This window comes from Talpa occidentalis, unplaced genomic scaffold (genome assembly GCF_014898055.3).
Source record: "Talpa occidentalis isolate TD23 unplaced genomic scaffold, MPIMG_talOcc4v2.1 talOcc4.6, whole genome shotgun sequence".
NCBI classification, from domain to species: domain Eukaryota; kingdom Metazoa; phylum Chordata; class Mammalia; order Eulipotyphla; family Talpidae; genus Talpa; species Talpa occidentalis.
The window spans coordinates 29778229-29794769 of NW_023604972.1; the positions used below are offsets into that span (position 1 = coordinate 29778229).

The following is a 16541-nucleotide window of genomic DNA, read 5'->3' on the forward strand; positions in this document are numbered from 1 at the left end:
AACCACAGTGCTTACTTTCTACCACAGGGGGTGGGCAGGGTGGAGGGGGGAAGACCATTTGTATTCTCTACCTTTCAATTTTAGATTTACCTGTCTCAGTATCTTTACCATCTTTCTCAATGGACACAGCTTTCTAAAGCTCACCATTTGTTCCTGGTCATATCTCCTCCAATCTCCTCTGCTATCCACTGCAGTTCTCCCTTTCTTCTAACTCCTTATACATAGCCTACAAATGTACTTAAGTCTATAGAGCCTGAATACCTATCTTCTTCTTCCTCAATGTATGATACCATCCATCTATTTTCCTTCCTTAATGACTGTCTTGAAAGACTTTCTTACATTCAATGTCTATCTAATTTCCCATTCAAACTAGTACAGTCCAGGCTTTAATCCACATTTCTTTACCAATGAAACCAATTTCAAAAGAGTAGTAGGAAACAACTCTTTTCAGCAAGCCCTCCTTCATATAGCTGTAATCTCCTAGCACACAATTTGAGCATCAGAATGGGAAATGTCTTATTTGGCATAGGCTACAGCAAACTCTTGCTTTGCTCTGTCTTTCAATTCTGCCAAAATTTCTTAAAAAATTATTCCTTTATTGTAAGATTTTTATTTACTTATTTCTGCAGACAAGAGCTGGAGTATAGGCCAGAGGTGTGGGGGGTGAGAGGATTCACCAGAGACAGAGTGGGGAACAGAACAAGAGGATTGACTGAAATACACTGCTGAGTGGAGCAGCGGGCAAGACAGGAAGGGTCGGCTGCACCATGTGGGTAGCTCCCTGGCCTGGGATGGAACTCTGGCCCAACTCAGGCCACTTCGATTAATGCAGTGGCAGCATTAAGCCCTGGGCTACCAGGGAGGCCCCCACCCCCGGTCTCTTTTTTCATCTAGGTCAATCAAAGTAACACTGTCAGGTAAAGATTTATCAAGACCATATTATTAAATGGATATGAAAAGTCACACTTAACCTCAAAATATCTCCCTTAATGGTTTTGATGTGTCATAAATTGTTCAGTTTTTGACATTATCTTAATTCTGGCTTCCAAGTTTTTTGTTTTTTTTTTTTTTAAGTTTGGCAGGAGATGGACATAGTTAGCAATAGAAATGAGATATGTTTCATCTTAAATTGAAAGAATTATAAATTACTTCTTTTATCTATTATATTCCTATAAGTTTACCATTTTAAACATGGTAAAATAAATTACTTTATCTAAGTCAAAGTATAATTAGTCCTGGAAGGTATTGAAAATGCTAAATTTCATCTTATAAAATGATAATTTGATGTGCTTGAAAGAAAAGCAATAGGCAAGAAGTTGAACTCCCTTCAAACCTAATAACCTAACATTCTATTAACCCCAAAAGCTGGAAGTAGCACTTAATTTTAATAGCTATGACTCAAGATGGGTGGCATCTTAATTCACTTATCTACTAAAGGAAACTGAAAAAAATACTTTATGTTGGCAAGAAGGTCTTAAGATGGAAAGTATCATGCACTGTTGGTGGAAATATAAATTATTACAACCATTACAGAAATCAACTTGACACTAAAATACATATACACTTTTCCCACAGTAATTTCTCTTAGCAATTTAGACTAAAAAACAACCTGAAATTTGGGTGAAGCAAGTTCCCTAAAGCTTTATTCACACAGAGAAAAACAAAATCACATTATCAAAATAAAAGTAAATTATAGTATCTCAATATGACAGAATATTAGACAATTATTAAAAATGAAGCTTGCAAACCACTAACATGAAAAGTATATACACCATACTAAGAAAGAAAATGCAAATGTGGACATATGCCATGTCAGCTGTAAAGAAAAAAACTTATGAAAGGAGCACAATTTCAATGCTATATAAAGAATCTTTTTTAAAAATCACAAACTTGGGCCTCCCTGATGGCCTAGGGATTAAATCTCAGTGCTGCCACTGTGATGGCTGACCACATGGCTTGAGTTCCATCCCCAGCCAGGGAGCTGACCCACATGGCACAGCAGACTTCTCTTTCGCCCGCTGCTCCCCTCAACAGTGTATTTAAGTACATCTGCCTGTGCTGCTTGCCATTCTGTCTCTGGTAAATGCTCTTTTACACACACCCCCACCTTTGGCCTATGCTCCAGTTCTTCTATGCAAAAATAAATAAAACCTTTTAAAAAGTCATAAACTTTGGCCCACTAATTCTAGAAGAAAATATAGTGGCACAGATATGTTAGTGAATGATCAAGTATTCTACAGTGTTATTTTGGGGAATATATTAAAGACATTTTGATTCATTTGTTTTTGAAAATAAGGTATTTTTCAGTATACATGTAGTAGTTGTTAATACTATTTACTATAATAGTTACTCTAAAAGCCTGACTAGGAGCTCCCTAAAGCTTGGCGAATTAACTACAAATGGGCATCTACTTTAAGAACAGCTAATCCATGGGCTAGCTAACAGCATATGGCATCAAAGATCCTAATAGTCCTGCCCAACTTAGGCAATACTAACTGAACCTGTTCCTTTCCTTGAGGCATCTATATAAGAGACAATAGTTGATAACATGAAGCTTAAACTAAAGCCAAGATAAAGGAAAACCATGAATAAGCAGAAGTCAAGAATAGGCATATGAAAAAATGTTCAACATCACTTGTAATCAGGGAAATGCAAATCAAAACTACCATGAGATACCATCTCACACCAGTGAGACTGGCACATATTAAAAAAACTAGCAACAACAAATGTTGGCGAGGGTGTGGAGAAAAGGGAACTCTCCTGCACTGTTGGTGGGAGTGCAAACTGGTCCAACCACTATGGAGAGCTGTGTGGAGATTTCTGGACCTACTAAACATAGAGCTTCCATATGATCCAGCAATTCCACTCCTAGGTATTTACCCAAAGGACACAGAAACATCAATTCCAAAGAGCACCTGCACCCCTATGTTTAGAGCAGCACTATTTACAATAGCTAAGCTTTGGAAACAACCTAAATGCCCAAAAATAGATGACTGGATCAAGAAGATGTGGTACATATACACCATGGAATATTACTCAGCAATCAAAAAAGATAAACACATGCAATTTGCAGCAACATGGATGGCGCTGGAGGGGATCATGCTCAGGAAAATAAGCCAGAAAGAAAAAGAAAAATACCGGATGGTCTCACTCATAGCAGGAATCTAGAAAACTTAAATAAGGGACCAGGAAAATGAATAACTATAAGAAAGAAAATACCAAAATCAACAAATAACTATGAACAAGGACACTCTATGGGGGGTGGGGGGCAGGGAAAGGAGGGCTTGGGGTAAAAATAAGGGGGTTGTAATTGTATGGGGAATATAAAAATAAAATTTAAATTTAAATAAATAAATAAATGTGAACTCATGGGGGGGGAGAATAAGCTGAAGCCAATAGTAAGCAGAAACTATGGGGGGTAGGGGGTGAAGGCTGGTGTGCCAGTTCATGTTACAACAATAGGAGCTAGAAAAAACAAAACACACACAACAGGAGCTAAAAATGAAAGTAGGTAAGTCACTGTGACAGAGTACTAGACCCGGGAACAAAAGACTCATGCTGTTGAGAAAAGAGAATGACCATACCACCAGAGCTGCACTATAACCAAAACAGTATTACTCCGATCTCCTTGAAGACTGGTTGCACAATGGCAGTTTCCTGTCTCCCTTAGGCTCCACATATTTTCATAATAAATTCCCACTGCTTGAGACCCCCTGGGAGGTTCTGTCTTTTGAAAATGAATAAATAGAGTCTAACATAAGTACTTTTTAAAAACCCATAATGGTATTGGTAAATGTACCCAATACGTTAAATGAAAAATACCAAACACAAAATGCTTTATAAGTATGGTCTCAATTTTTTAATAAAAATATTTACAGAGAAAATTTTTAAAAAATTAATCCAACAAAATATTAATAGTGGTTAATCCTTGGCAATAGATTGTGGGTGGCATTTCACATTTTATAGTTCTGTTATGAAAAATTTCTATTATGTTACTATTTAAAACTAAAGATCACTACACAAAATTTTAATAAGGACTAGGAACAAATACACCACCAAAATTTTAAAAGACCTTTGCCTCTTACTGATTAGGGATTGCTTATTTTCTGTTTCACAGGAAAATACTACTTCTCAATTTTTTACTAATCTTTATGTCTTTCACTGTAATTAGTAAAAGGATTAAAACTTTCATAAAAATAGATGAAAGGGGTTTTACTTTTATTTTGTTGTATAAAGGAAATACATGTACAATTGACATGTCTAGATTTCAAGATAATTCTAATAGTTTTTAAGTACATTTTAGAGTATTTGTAAAATATTTTATAGTATGTTTAAATACATATTAAGTATATAATAAAGAATTTAGAAACTGAAGACAAAAAATAAGTATTGATGGTCGCACTCATAGCAGGAATCTAAAAAACTTAAATAAGGGACCAGGAAAATGAATAACTATAAGAACGTGAAAATCAAAATCAACAAAAAACTATGAACCAGAGACACTCTATGGGGGGTAGGGGGCGGGAGGGGAGGGATTGGAGCCAAAATAAGGGGGTTGCAATTGTATGGGGAATATAAAAATAAAATTTATTATTAAAAAAGAAAGAAAGAAAAAAATAAATAAATACTAATTCCACAACAGTAGACTCTAGAATCTGAGAGCTAGAGAGGACCACTAATATCATTTAGTCCAAACATTTCATTGTATAGTTGAAGAAACTGATGCATGAGAGGCAGGCAACTTGGATTTCAAGGCTAAGTAATACAAAGGATCTAGACTAGAGCTTCACTGTCCTGAGCCCTAGTCCTGGGTAATTTCCACTATACAACAATGCCTTTAATTTTCTCAGGAAGCAAAGTATATGTTTCCCCTTGAACTAGAAATTCTAAATTGAGAAGGTATTTGAATATTGGGGGGAGAAAACTTTTTCCATCAAACAGAAATTATAAATTAAAAGTAATACATAACAAATTTAATGTACTCATATGGGTCTAGAAAAGTATGTTTTTCAGCTTTCACTTGATTTTGTAATGTTTGTATTGCTGAATAATACAGAGAGCATATAAAGTCGTCATTTCAGTAAAATAAAAGCAATTAAGCAAACTGACTATGGAACCAGACTCTCTGGATTGAAAACAGGACACTGTCACTGACAAGATATATCACTTTGAGTAAGTTGGTTACCTTTTCTAGGCCTGTTACCCTGTTTACATGCCAGTAATAATAATAGTATATAACTCATTAAATGAATTCATATACATAAAGCACCAACAGTGTATGACATAAACCCTGTATGTGGTAACTGCTTTTATTATTACAAATCATGTCTGCTGTGGTTTTTTTTTTAATAGTTATCAAACTTCTAATAAAGTGGGCAGTATTATCATTTAACATTCATTCTGGATAACTTGCTAAATTATATGTGCAGATCTCAATGATGTCACAAATATCCTTTCTAAACTCCTTAGCAAATAGTCTGGCCAATGATCAAACTGGCTAATGTTAACTATCAAAAATTTTCCCAACTTTCAACCAACCTTTACAATGTCAGGGTGTGGTATGGAGGAAACAGGGTTCACAGAAAGATACAGGGTTCAGGAAAGTCAGGCAATAGTGAGGAGTTTGTAGCTAATGTAAGTGAAATTATGGTAGGAATCCAAGCAGGTAAGACAAAGGTTGAAAATCACAAAAGAGTTATTGTGGTAGGGCCTCCCCAGTGGCACAGCGGTTGAGCGCTGGCTGCGAAGCTCTGCAGCGCAGGTTCCGTCGCAGGTTCCGTCTCAGGCGCCGGGCGAGGGTCCCATATGGCGCGCAGACCTCTCCTGCTGCCCGCTGCTCCCCTCAGCAGTGTACTTCGTCACTCTGCCTGTTCTGCTCTCCTCTCTGGTTCTGGTGAATTCTCTCACCCTCCCAAGCTTCTGACTGTACCCAGTGCTTGTATAAATAAATAAATATTTTTTTTAAAAAAAAGTAAAAAAAAAAAAGAGTTATTGTGCTAAAGATGGAAGAGTACAACAATGGAGAGACAGACTACCCAAATTTTAATTCAGGTCTAAATACCCACTAGATATATTATCTTAGGAAAACAAATCTCCCTTCTGATTTTACTTGTCTTAGGTAAGGCAACTGGTCTCTCAGGGCATATATGGTCCAAAAGTCAAGTAATGTCCCAAAGTTTTTAAGGGAAAGCAAGACTTTCTGGTTCACATTTTACAGGTTGGACAGCTGCTGCAATAGCTGTCAAGAAAGGCTGAGTTTTTCTCTTTTCAAGAGAAAGTTGTATAAAATTTGCATTCTTTATAATCTGACTCATCTCATGTTCTGACAGAGAAAACACTAAAAAAAGAAAAAAAAAAATACACAGAAGGAGGGCCTCCCTGGCGGCACAAAGGGTTAATTAAGCACAGCACTGTGAAGCCTATCCAAATCCTCTGCAGCAAGAGTTCAATCCCAGTGTCCAGGGAGCAACCCACATGGAGCAGCAGACCTCTCCTGTCTCGTCTTGACCGCTTCTCCCCTCAGCAGTGTATTTCAGTAGATCCGCCTGTTCTGCTCCCCACTCTGTCTCTGGTGAATACTCTTACCCCCACACCTCTGGCCTACACCAGAGTTCTTGAATGTATAAATAAATCTTTTTTTTTTTTAAGTACATAGAAGGAAAGTTGGGGAAGTTTTAATTTTAAAAGAGAGGAGGGTAGATTTCATTAACAAAGTAACTGAAAGATCTGAAGAAATTGAAGGAGCTAGCTGTTTGGATATCTGGGGGACATATTCCACAAAGAGGAGCCAGCCACTAAAAAGTCCTAAAACAGGAGTCTACCTAGAATAATTTAGGGAATAGAAAGGAAGCTAGTGTGATTACAGTAGGGCAAACAAGTAGAAAAATAGTAAGAAAGTAGCAGTAAAGGAACAATGGTCAGACCACATAGTCTTGTGGGTCATGAAAGAGACCTTACAGATGGGTAGCTCTTGGGAGGCTTGCTACTGAAAAGAAATGATCTGATTTAAGAAAAAAAAAATCATCACTGCAGATGTGCCAATAAGAACATAAAGATTGAGAGGTAAGGGTGGTAGGAGAAAGAAGAAAGTTTTAAATGTAAGGTAAAACAGAGACAATGACAATCCCCTATCAGTGGAGATGGTAAAAAGTGGTGAGACTTTTAATATATTTTGAAGATAGAGCCAATGGATTTGACAGATTAAACACAGTGAAAGAGAGAAAAGGAACTGTTTCAAAGTTTTTTTTTTTAGTTTAGGCAAACAGAAATACATTTGCCATCAACTGAGAATGCTCCAATTGAAGCTAATTTAGGTGAGAATATATTATAAAATACAAGTTTTAATATTTTAAATTCTGAGACAATCAACTTATAAGTTTAGATTTTATCTTCTTATAGATATGACAAAACCTGTACACACATGAACTAGAAATTTCAGACTCAAACTGACACATGGGCTATACAGATGGCAAGCAAAGACAGCACTTATTTCCTAAAGCATAACTTGAGTTCAATGGATTAAGATTTTTAGCTATTTTAAGAAATGAAGTCATAACTACAGAAGAAATTTACACATTTTAATACACAAAAATCATGCTTTAAATTCATCTGCCTACTTTAATATACATCTGAGTATCAATATGGCTCAAGAAAGAAGGTATAGAACTGAAAATGTACTATGTTAACTCAGAAGATAGAGAACCCCTAGAGTTGGAAACAAAATATGATTGAGTATAAGTCCAAAAGTTTTAATTCTGTAACCAAATTCTGAATCTTTGGTTTCATCAGGCTTTGTTAAGGTACAATCTTTGCTATAGTGAAATCAAAAAGTTAATTATTTAAATCATGTATTAAATTTACTCTATCAAAGCCATCATAATTTTACACAATTCTATAATAGTTCAACATTACAATTTTACTAATTTTCTTTAAAAAATTATTTTATTCATTTATGCATAAAACAAGAGCTAGGGTGTAGGCCAGAGGTATGGGGGGGGGAGGGTGGTGAGAGGATTCACCAGAGACAGAGTGGGGAGCAGAACAGGCAGACTGACTGAAATAGACTGCTGAGAGGAGCAGCGGGCACACAGGAGAGGTCTGCTGCACCATGTGGGTTAGCTCCCTGGCCTGGGATGGAATTTAGGCCCTCTGTGGTGATAGTGCTGTGACTTAACCCCTATGCCAGCAGGTAAGCCCTGAAAGCATTGTTTAAAAGTGAGTTTTGTAAATATAGACTGATGAAACTTCATCTTATTAACATATTGATATAGTAACTCAATTCAACTCAACTATTTTATTCAACTCAACTCCACATTGAGAAGGAAGAATATCTTTACATATTTTGAAATATTTTCATACTTACGAGCAAAATAATAACAAAGTATGTTCAATTAAGAAATAACATATGTGTGCATTGGTTTATAGTATAGACTACAAAAAATATCAATTTCAAGTAACACTGACAATAAATTAGAAAGGTTAGAGAAAGAAGGTGAACTCCATCATTGGACTAAGGACTCCATTATAACTGCAATGTAAGATCAAAGAAAATAAAACAAAAGCTCTTGCAGGAAACTCATATATACATTCACTTATCAATGAAAAAAAAAACAAAAGTAGGTTATTCCAGAGTCTAATAAACTCTACCCTAAATAAACTTCATTCATGACCTTTGTGAGGAACCGCTAGTCTCTCTATATCCAATTCAATTTTAAGTATAAAGATGTAAAAAAGACAATCTCCTCCTCAAATCTAACAAATCACTGTCACACACCACACATCTAACTAAAGGATACTATTTTATAAAGAGCCTTATATCAAAATCTATGATCTTTGGGAAAGTCCCTCGACTTCCAGCACAGCTGTTCTCTAGGTATATTAGCTTCCCTATGGCAGCAGAACAGGAAGAGCAGGTATGTCATCAAGTCAGTTTTCAATCTACAGTATGGGCAGTTATAGCTCTTTGCCATCACCTTCCAAGAAGCCAAGATAAAAACAAACAAAAAAAAAATCACAACTGAAGAATGAGATGGCAAAAATGACCACTGCTATGTTTTCCATACCTCATAGAAGAGTTGTGAAATTTGATGGTTCACAGCCAAAAGTGCAATACCTCCTAATTTAGCTGAAGAAACCACCAGAGACCAGGTCACCAGACTGCCTCCTAACTACTCTTCCAGTATCACAGTACTGCTTCTAGAATCCCTTCGGGCCCCTAACACCACTTCTTTGCCACATTCTAGCCACAATACAGAAGTATACAATCAGAATTCCTCAGGCAAGCCAAGCTTACTTTTGTTTAAAGTCTTATCACACTTGGGGTGCTCTTCACAACTCTGGCATGCTTACTAGAGAGGTTCATTCTAACTATGACATTATTTTCTATCATCATACAATTTTATTGTTCTCCTTCATAGCAATCTTCTCAAATACAGCTCATCTATTAGCTGTAAGTCCTATGAGAGCAGAGAACGAGGTGTGCTTCAGTCTTAAATTATATACCCAGCACCCCACGAAATACCTAGCATGATATGTGTTAATTACTTATCAGGAAACCTCAATAAGACACCTGATAATAAAGGACTAAACAAAAAATAAGGAAACAAAATAAGTATTTAAAAACCCAACTAGAGCCTCCTTGGTGGCACAGGGGTTAAGATGCAACCTATGAGGCTGTCCGCAGCCGCTGCAGGGCAGGTTCCATCCCCAGCCAGAAGTAACCTGCATGGCGCAGCAGACCTCTCCTGGCTGGTCCGCTGCTCCCCTCAGCAGTGTATTTCCATAGATCTGCCTGTTCTGTTCCCCACTCTGTCTCTGGTGGATCCTCTCACACAACCCCCCACCCCAAATAAAAACCCAACTATTAGAATTCAAACATCTAAATGCAACACTTAGAATCAAAGTCTCTTAATAATAGGTAGTTCTAAAAAGTTTGGTTGTTTCATTTTCAAGCTATAGTTGATCAATCAGAGAGAAAGATGGTAAACAGCAAAAGTCCACACATGTGAAATAATAAAATAGCCATTTAAAGAACCTCAAACTCTAACATACTTCAGTCTTTAAGAACAGCATTGTGTCCTAAACTGAAATCCTCTGATTAAATGATTTCCCTACTCAATCAGATAATTCTGATTTATGCTCTGGATCAGGTTTTAAAGCAGAAAATCATATGTCATCTTTTTTCCAAGAAAAAGGTAAAGGATGACCAACAAATGTGCATGAGAGGATAAACATCAAAATAGGTGATAAGTAATAATTGGCTGAATGTCTATTATAAGATCAGGTCATAGAAAAATTATCTATGGTTTTCATTCATAGTCTCTGATAGTAGATATTATCCCTTCTGCAAACAAGAAAACTAAATTTCAGAAAGGTTAATGGTCAGTTAGGAAGTATCTGAGAAGTGCAATCAATCTGCTTCATATTAAAGACCATACTCATTCCACAGTTCATCCATTGCTTTTCTAATTATCTGATATAATTACGCAAGCTCTTACTAAAAATAAACATTCATACTCTCTTCCCCTAAAGATTCTGGTTGGGGATGTTTGAGTTAAGAACCAAAAATATTGGGGTTTTTTAAGCCTTTAGTGATTCTGATAATCAGGCAAATTTAAGAAATTTTGAACTGGGATAAAACTAGACTGCATGAACATGGAAACACTGATTCAAGACCTCATTTATAAATAAATTCTAAAACAAATTTTGATAAATCACCGAAAAAATCTTTCACCAAAAATACTAGGGTAAGGATATCTAAGAGCAACTGTTGCTTATTATATTTAAATCTTAATTTTATTGAGAAGGAAATGCTAATAGGTTAGAAAGATAAGTCAGACATGGATGCTATAGAGACTTAAAAAGATTCCCTTCCTGATCATGCTCAGCGAAATAAGCCAGAAAGAAAAGAAAAATACCGGATGGTCTCACTCATAGCAGGAATTTTGAAAACCTAAATAAGGGACCAGGAAAAAGGCTAATTATAATAAAGTAAAAATCAAAATCAACAAGCAACTATAAACCAGAGACAAACTGGGGGGGAGGGGAGAAGGGAGGGATTAGAGTCAAAATGGGGGGGGTGGGAATTGTATGGGGACTATAACCAAGATGAAAATGCATACATTGTGCAAAAAATGAAAAATGATGTAAAAAATATATAAAATATTAAAAAAAAAATGAAACCAGAAAAAAAAAAAATTCCCTTCCGAGGATATAGCTGGATTAATATCCTGGCCCTTTAACCTGCTAGGAATAGAAACTTAAGTTGGAATTCAAAGTGGCTCTCAAATTAAAAGTATTATACTTTACAGTAATATTTATGTAATGTTATTAAAATAATAAAAGGACTTAATTATTTACCATCATAATTTCATATAATTTACTTTTCACCATTTAATCCCTGTATTCCACTTAACTCGTCACATAAAATTTTAACTACTAGTCAATTTCACATCTGTTGGTGGGCAGAATCCAACAATGAACTATTTGGACCGAAATACCATGTGAATTTTCAAATTTAAATAAATAAAATTTTGAAACATCAGCTTACTATCATATTTTTCATGTCTTTAAGAAACTTTACCTATTTGATCCAATTAAAATGTTTGATCCAATTAAAATGTTTAGTGTATCTTACTCCCTATTGCCAAAGATATGTTCAATGCTACATTCTAAATCAGGTTAATTTCCTTTCATACTTTAAAGAGTAAGAAAAATCACTGAGGAAAAAATGTCTACCTTAACTTGACGATTTCCTCACAATGACTAATTTTGTTTTTTTAAAAAAAGGAGCCCTGTATCTCTTGAATGTGTTTTTATAAGAGCTCTATTGTAAAATATTTGTCTTCATCAAGAGGAATAAACAGGGGAAAAAATCTGAAAAGATCCAAAGAGGTATGCAATTACCTCATTCATTTAGAGAACATTTCAAGACCTATAATATTCCAGACACTACACTAAGTAGTGGAATTAGGTTTGAAGATGACTTTTTGGATTTTAGTACTATGTATTACACCTATATTTCTCAATGTGGAAAACGATATATGGATAATAATAAAGGTTAATTATTGAGAACTGTATCACACATGTAATAAAGTCTTGCATGTAGTGTCTCATTTAATTCTTAATAATCTTATAAGTTAGGGACTATAATTATCCCCATCCTAACTAAAGAGGCATAGATAAATAATTTATCCAAGAAGTGGCAGCGGGTAGATCTAAACTCAGAGCTTAGAACTAAGATAACCCAAGAAGCATAGGGGCTGCGAGGGATATGACAGAAACATTAACTCCCAAAACGGAAAGGCACACCATTTACTAGTGGCGTATATTCAATAGTTCCTTCTTAGAATCTGGAGAGTGGTTTTCAAATCCAACCACACATTAGAATCACCTGAGGGACTTTTTTTAAAAAAAAAAAGAAAACTTCACACCTGAGACCTTCACTCAAGTTCTTGGCCTTCAATTGGTCTGGGACAAAGACCAGTCTGGGTCTTTTTTTTAAAAGCTCCCTAGGTGATTCTAATTGACAACTAAGAACCTCTAGTAATGCTGTCATACCCTATTAATCATTGTCAGTAGCTAACTATAATCAAATTTAGTAAATCACCTATTTAGTTCTAAGCACCTATTATATTTTTCATTCACCCAACAAAGTTCTCAGCTGTACCTTTTTAAATAACAAAATTTTGCCAGCTTTTCTTTGACATGAGGAATGCAAGGGGCTGAGTGGGAGGACAACATAAAAAAGTTTGAAAATCTCTTCTTTAAGCACCTATACTGTTTAGCTTTAAAACAATGAAAACACACTTAGGAGTCCAAGCTGAAAATTAAAGGGCAGGCTAGGAGACTAAAAAGTTTGTCATACACATTAAATACTTAATACCCATGATATGTGATTGCATTTCTTAATTTTTTGCTGGTGACAACAATAAAAACACTTAGTAACTGTTATTGTGGTGATAAATCCCATTGTCTTCTCTTGGCGCTGTGACAGAAATTATGCAGTGTTTTTACCCTGTTAAGTCACCTGAATATAAACTAACAGGTGCTGAAGAAATCAAAGCATTACATAAGCATACCCAAACAACAACATGGCTGGTCATATCATGTACTGAGAATCGCAAGGGTAGATCTCAACTAAGAGCTTAGAACAAGATTGCTGACAATCTTGTGTATGAAGACTTAACTGTTTCCAAAAGTTATTCACTGCACATCCCACTTGTACCAAAAAAACTACAATGAAAACTGTACCAAACTTGTTGGCACTTTAATTTGACAAAAAAAAGTGAAGTGTTAAGATACCTGACCAGCATGGAAGTTTGACCCAGGATTTGAACAAGAGCTCTAAAGTGAAAAGGAACAGAAAAACTTCATGTTGTACCAAACTCTGGACTTCTCTGAGAAACATTACAAAACTTCCTGCTTCCGGACAGCTCATTATTTGGTTCAAGTCTTCACATTCCTTTATTAGTCATGACCTTTCAGAAAGCTTTTATTCCTTACTGTTTGAATAATACCGGACTTTTCAATGTTGCTAATCTGACTTACTGGCAACTCTTATCAAATGAAGGAGCTACCCCAGAGTTCAAGGCCAAGAGAGGGACTTGGATTACAGAAAACCCTCAGTAACCTGAGCAGCGTCCGTGCCATTAAGATTTTTTTTCAATTGTTGTAAACATGTATCTTTATGCATATCGGAAATATACGTTCACCTACACACTTTGATCACATTCAGTTACAGTAACTTGCATGACTTCTGCAGAAACTGACTCTGCAAGACACTGGGCAGACCTGTGGGTATGAGCGAGCAAACACACACACAACAACAGTGAACCTCATTACCGGCTGTCACTAGGGTCTCATAAGGCCCAGATCTGGCCTCTGAGCCATATGTCACTAGGCGCAAAGGCACAGCCAGGGAGAGAGTACCACAGGGCAACTGGATGCGAAAACAAGAGGGAGGCATCTCATTAACGCGTGTCCTTCCACCCCGAAACTGACGGGGTGGCCCCTAAGGGCAGACCCTGAAGGAAAATCTTCCCACTGGGGATCCAACACATCGCCCAGGCCTACTGGGCCTGCTAAAAGGGGTGCGGGGGGGCGGGGGGTGGGTGAAGGGGCAGTGTTTGTCCCCACTTCAGAGACCTGAAGAAATGAAAATAAACCAAGTTTTCACTTCCTGGTCGATTATTCCTCTTCTCGCAGGCCCCCGACACGGACGGACAACCGGGAAAGCGGGCTTCCACGGAGGAAGGGGGGACCCCCCAGCCCTGCACCCCCCGTCCTCGCCCTCGCCCTCCTCCGGGCCTTACACGGTGACGTGACCGGAGCCGCGGACCACCACCGGGTCTGGCGAGTACTTGAGCAGCTGCTCCTCCAGGGCCCGCTCCTCGTCCTCCTCCTCCTCATAGATTTCGTCGAAATCCGCCATCCTGAGGCGCCGAGGCCCCCTGCCCGGAGGAGCCCGACTCCAGGCGCCGGGGCTGGGGTACCGGCCGGGGAGGCGGCGGAGACCGAGGGAGCCGCTGCCTGGCTCAGAGGCCGCGGAGTTGGCTCCTGGCTGTGTGGGCTCCGGCTACACCGAAGACGGGGTCCGGGCCGCCGCCGCCATTACCGTCCGCAATAACAACAACACAATGTCAACATCCGCCCCAGGGCCGACACCACCGCCAGCACCGCCGGGGCCGCCGCCGCAGCAGCAGCAGCAACTCAGGCAACCACAGCAACAGCCAGAGCCACCCGCTGCGGGAGCTGCCGGCTACGGCATCGCGAGACTTCGCGGGAGTGCGGGCGGGCGCGCGGGCGCGCGGCTGGAGGGCGGGCGCGTGCACGTGCGGCCACGCGCGCTCCGGGGAGGCCTCGCGTCTCACCTACACTTCCCCCCGCCGAGGACGCCGCGGGCGCGCACCCGCCGGCGCGGCCCCGCCCTCCGGCTCCGGCGGGGCTGACCCGCGAAGGCGTGGCTCTGCAGGCGGGAGGCGGTGACCCCAGCCCAGGGAAGGGAGTTGGGAGTGTTTATGGGGGGCATGTGGTTACCCAAAGTCATCTCTGGCCCAAACATGTCACATTAAGACCCCTCGTTGGGATTTATTGTACACGGGATTGCCAGTTTATCTCACATCGCTTTTCATCAGTTCCTTTAGTCTGTAATGACAACCCGTTTCGGTATTTTCCCAGTTCGAGGAGCCCTGCAGACTCACTGGAAACATTGTGTCCACGCTAGTGCAGGATTTTGCAAACATGTTCACATTCAAACATCTTGTCCCATCATCCCCTTAAACATAAGTCAATATATGAGGCCAAAGATGCTTTTTTTTTTTCTTACAGGAAAAGTCACTGTAGTCATGCCATGAAATAAAATCCATGAATTTTCTGGATTCCAGATGAGAGGATGCAGTTTTCTGCTCTAACTCCCGCAGGAACCGTAACCTGTCTTCTTCCATGGAGACTTTAGGGAATGCCTTTTTGCTTTCCTGACAGCTACATCCATAGAAAGGAGGGGGGGTGGGCTATTGAGAAAAGGGATCCTTAGACAGTCCTGGATAATGAATATACACTCTGGGGGTGGGAAAGGATAGGCATACTATTAGGGGGAAAAGGATGTCCTAAAGCTAATTCCATACAGGCTTGTATGCCTGTAGTGGAGTATTAATAAGTCCCTTTTAAGCGCGCGGGTTGGGTGAGGACCCACAGCCAGACAACCCGTTCAATATCGGGGCTGCCCTATAACAATACTAGCCATAGGCACCGGGGAGGCTATTCTCCCAGAAGAATTCATGTCGTGGCAATGGGTTGCCCTGGAAGTTGAGAAAATGCAAAGGGTGCCAATGAAGACAGTGAAAAATACCGAACAACTTCCTAGTGGAAATGGTTGAAGGAGATGAGAGCACAGTTAACCAAGAAAAAATGAAGGAAAAGCACAGTAAATGTATCAGACTTACTGTATACCTTTGTATACAAGTATACTGTATACCTATGTGTATATTTGTTCAATTCATAATATAATACATAATATGTACTGAACTCCAGACAGGCAGTGTGCAAGTACTTTGTGGGGGAGGGGGGATGAGGTATAGTCCTTGCCTTCTAATAGCTTACTTATCAGTAAGGCACCAACTGTAATTCTGTTAGATGCCCAGAAAAGTTTTCCAAGAGTCCTATGGAACTTACAGGAGGTAGTTTGGATCTCAGCTCTGCCTCTTAGTACATGACCTTGTTAAAGTCACTTAACCTCTCTGTTCTTCATGTATAAAATGAGGATAACAGTAACTAGGCCATGGGCTGTTCTGCAGATTAAATGACTTCATACATATAAAAAGCCTAAAAGAGGGCCTGGCAGTAGAGGATCTCTAAGGTCCCATCCCGCTCAGAGACTCTTTGAGGATCACTGAGTGATTTTTGCACTCTGTAATGATTTACTATTTATGAAGCCTATGCCTAACTTCATTTAATATTCCCCAAGAACCCTGTGAGGTAACCAAGGAAGATAGAATTTCTGAGTTTCAGAGATGCTATGTGTTTTTCTCACAGCTAAATGGCTA

General features: G+C 38.7%; 1 protein-coding gene across 1 annotated transcript in view; it reads right to left on the bottom strand.

The window, feature by feature from the left end:
- Nucleotides 1-14735, bottom strand: part of CHIC2 (cysteine rich hydrophobic domain 2) — a 41075-nt gene extending 26340 nt beyond the window's left edge. Inside the window, exon 1 of the mRNA XM_037530489.2 lies at nucleotides 14313-14735. Within this exon, the coding sequence (XP_037386386.1) occupies nucleotides 14313-14431 (119 nt within the window). The 5' untranslated portion in view covers nucleotides 14432-14735. The remainder of the gene's footprint in view (nucleotides 1-14312) is intronic.
- Between the last annotated feature and the right edge of the window lie 1806 nt (nucleotides 14736-16541).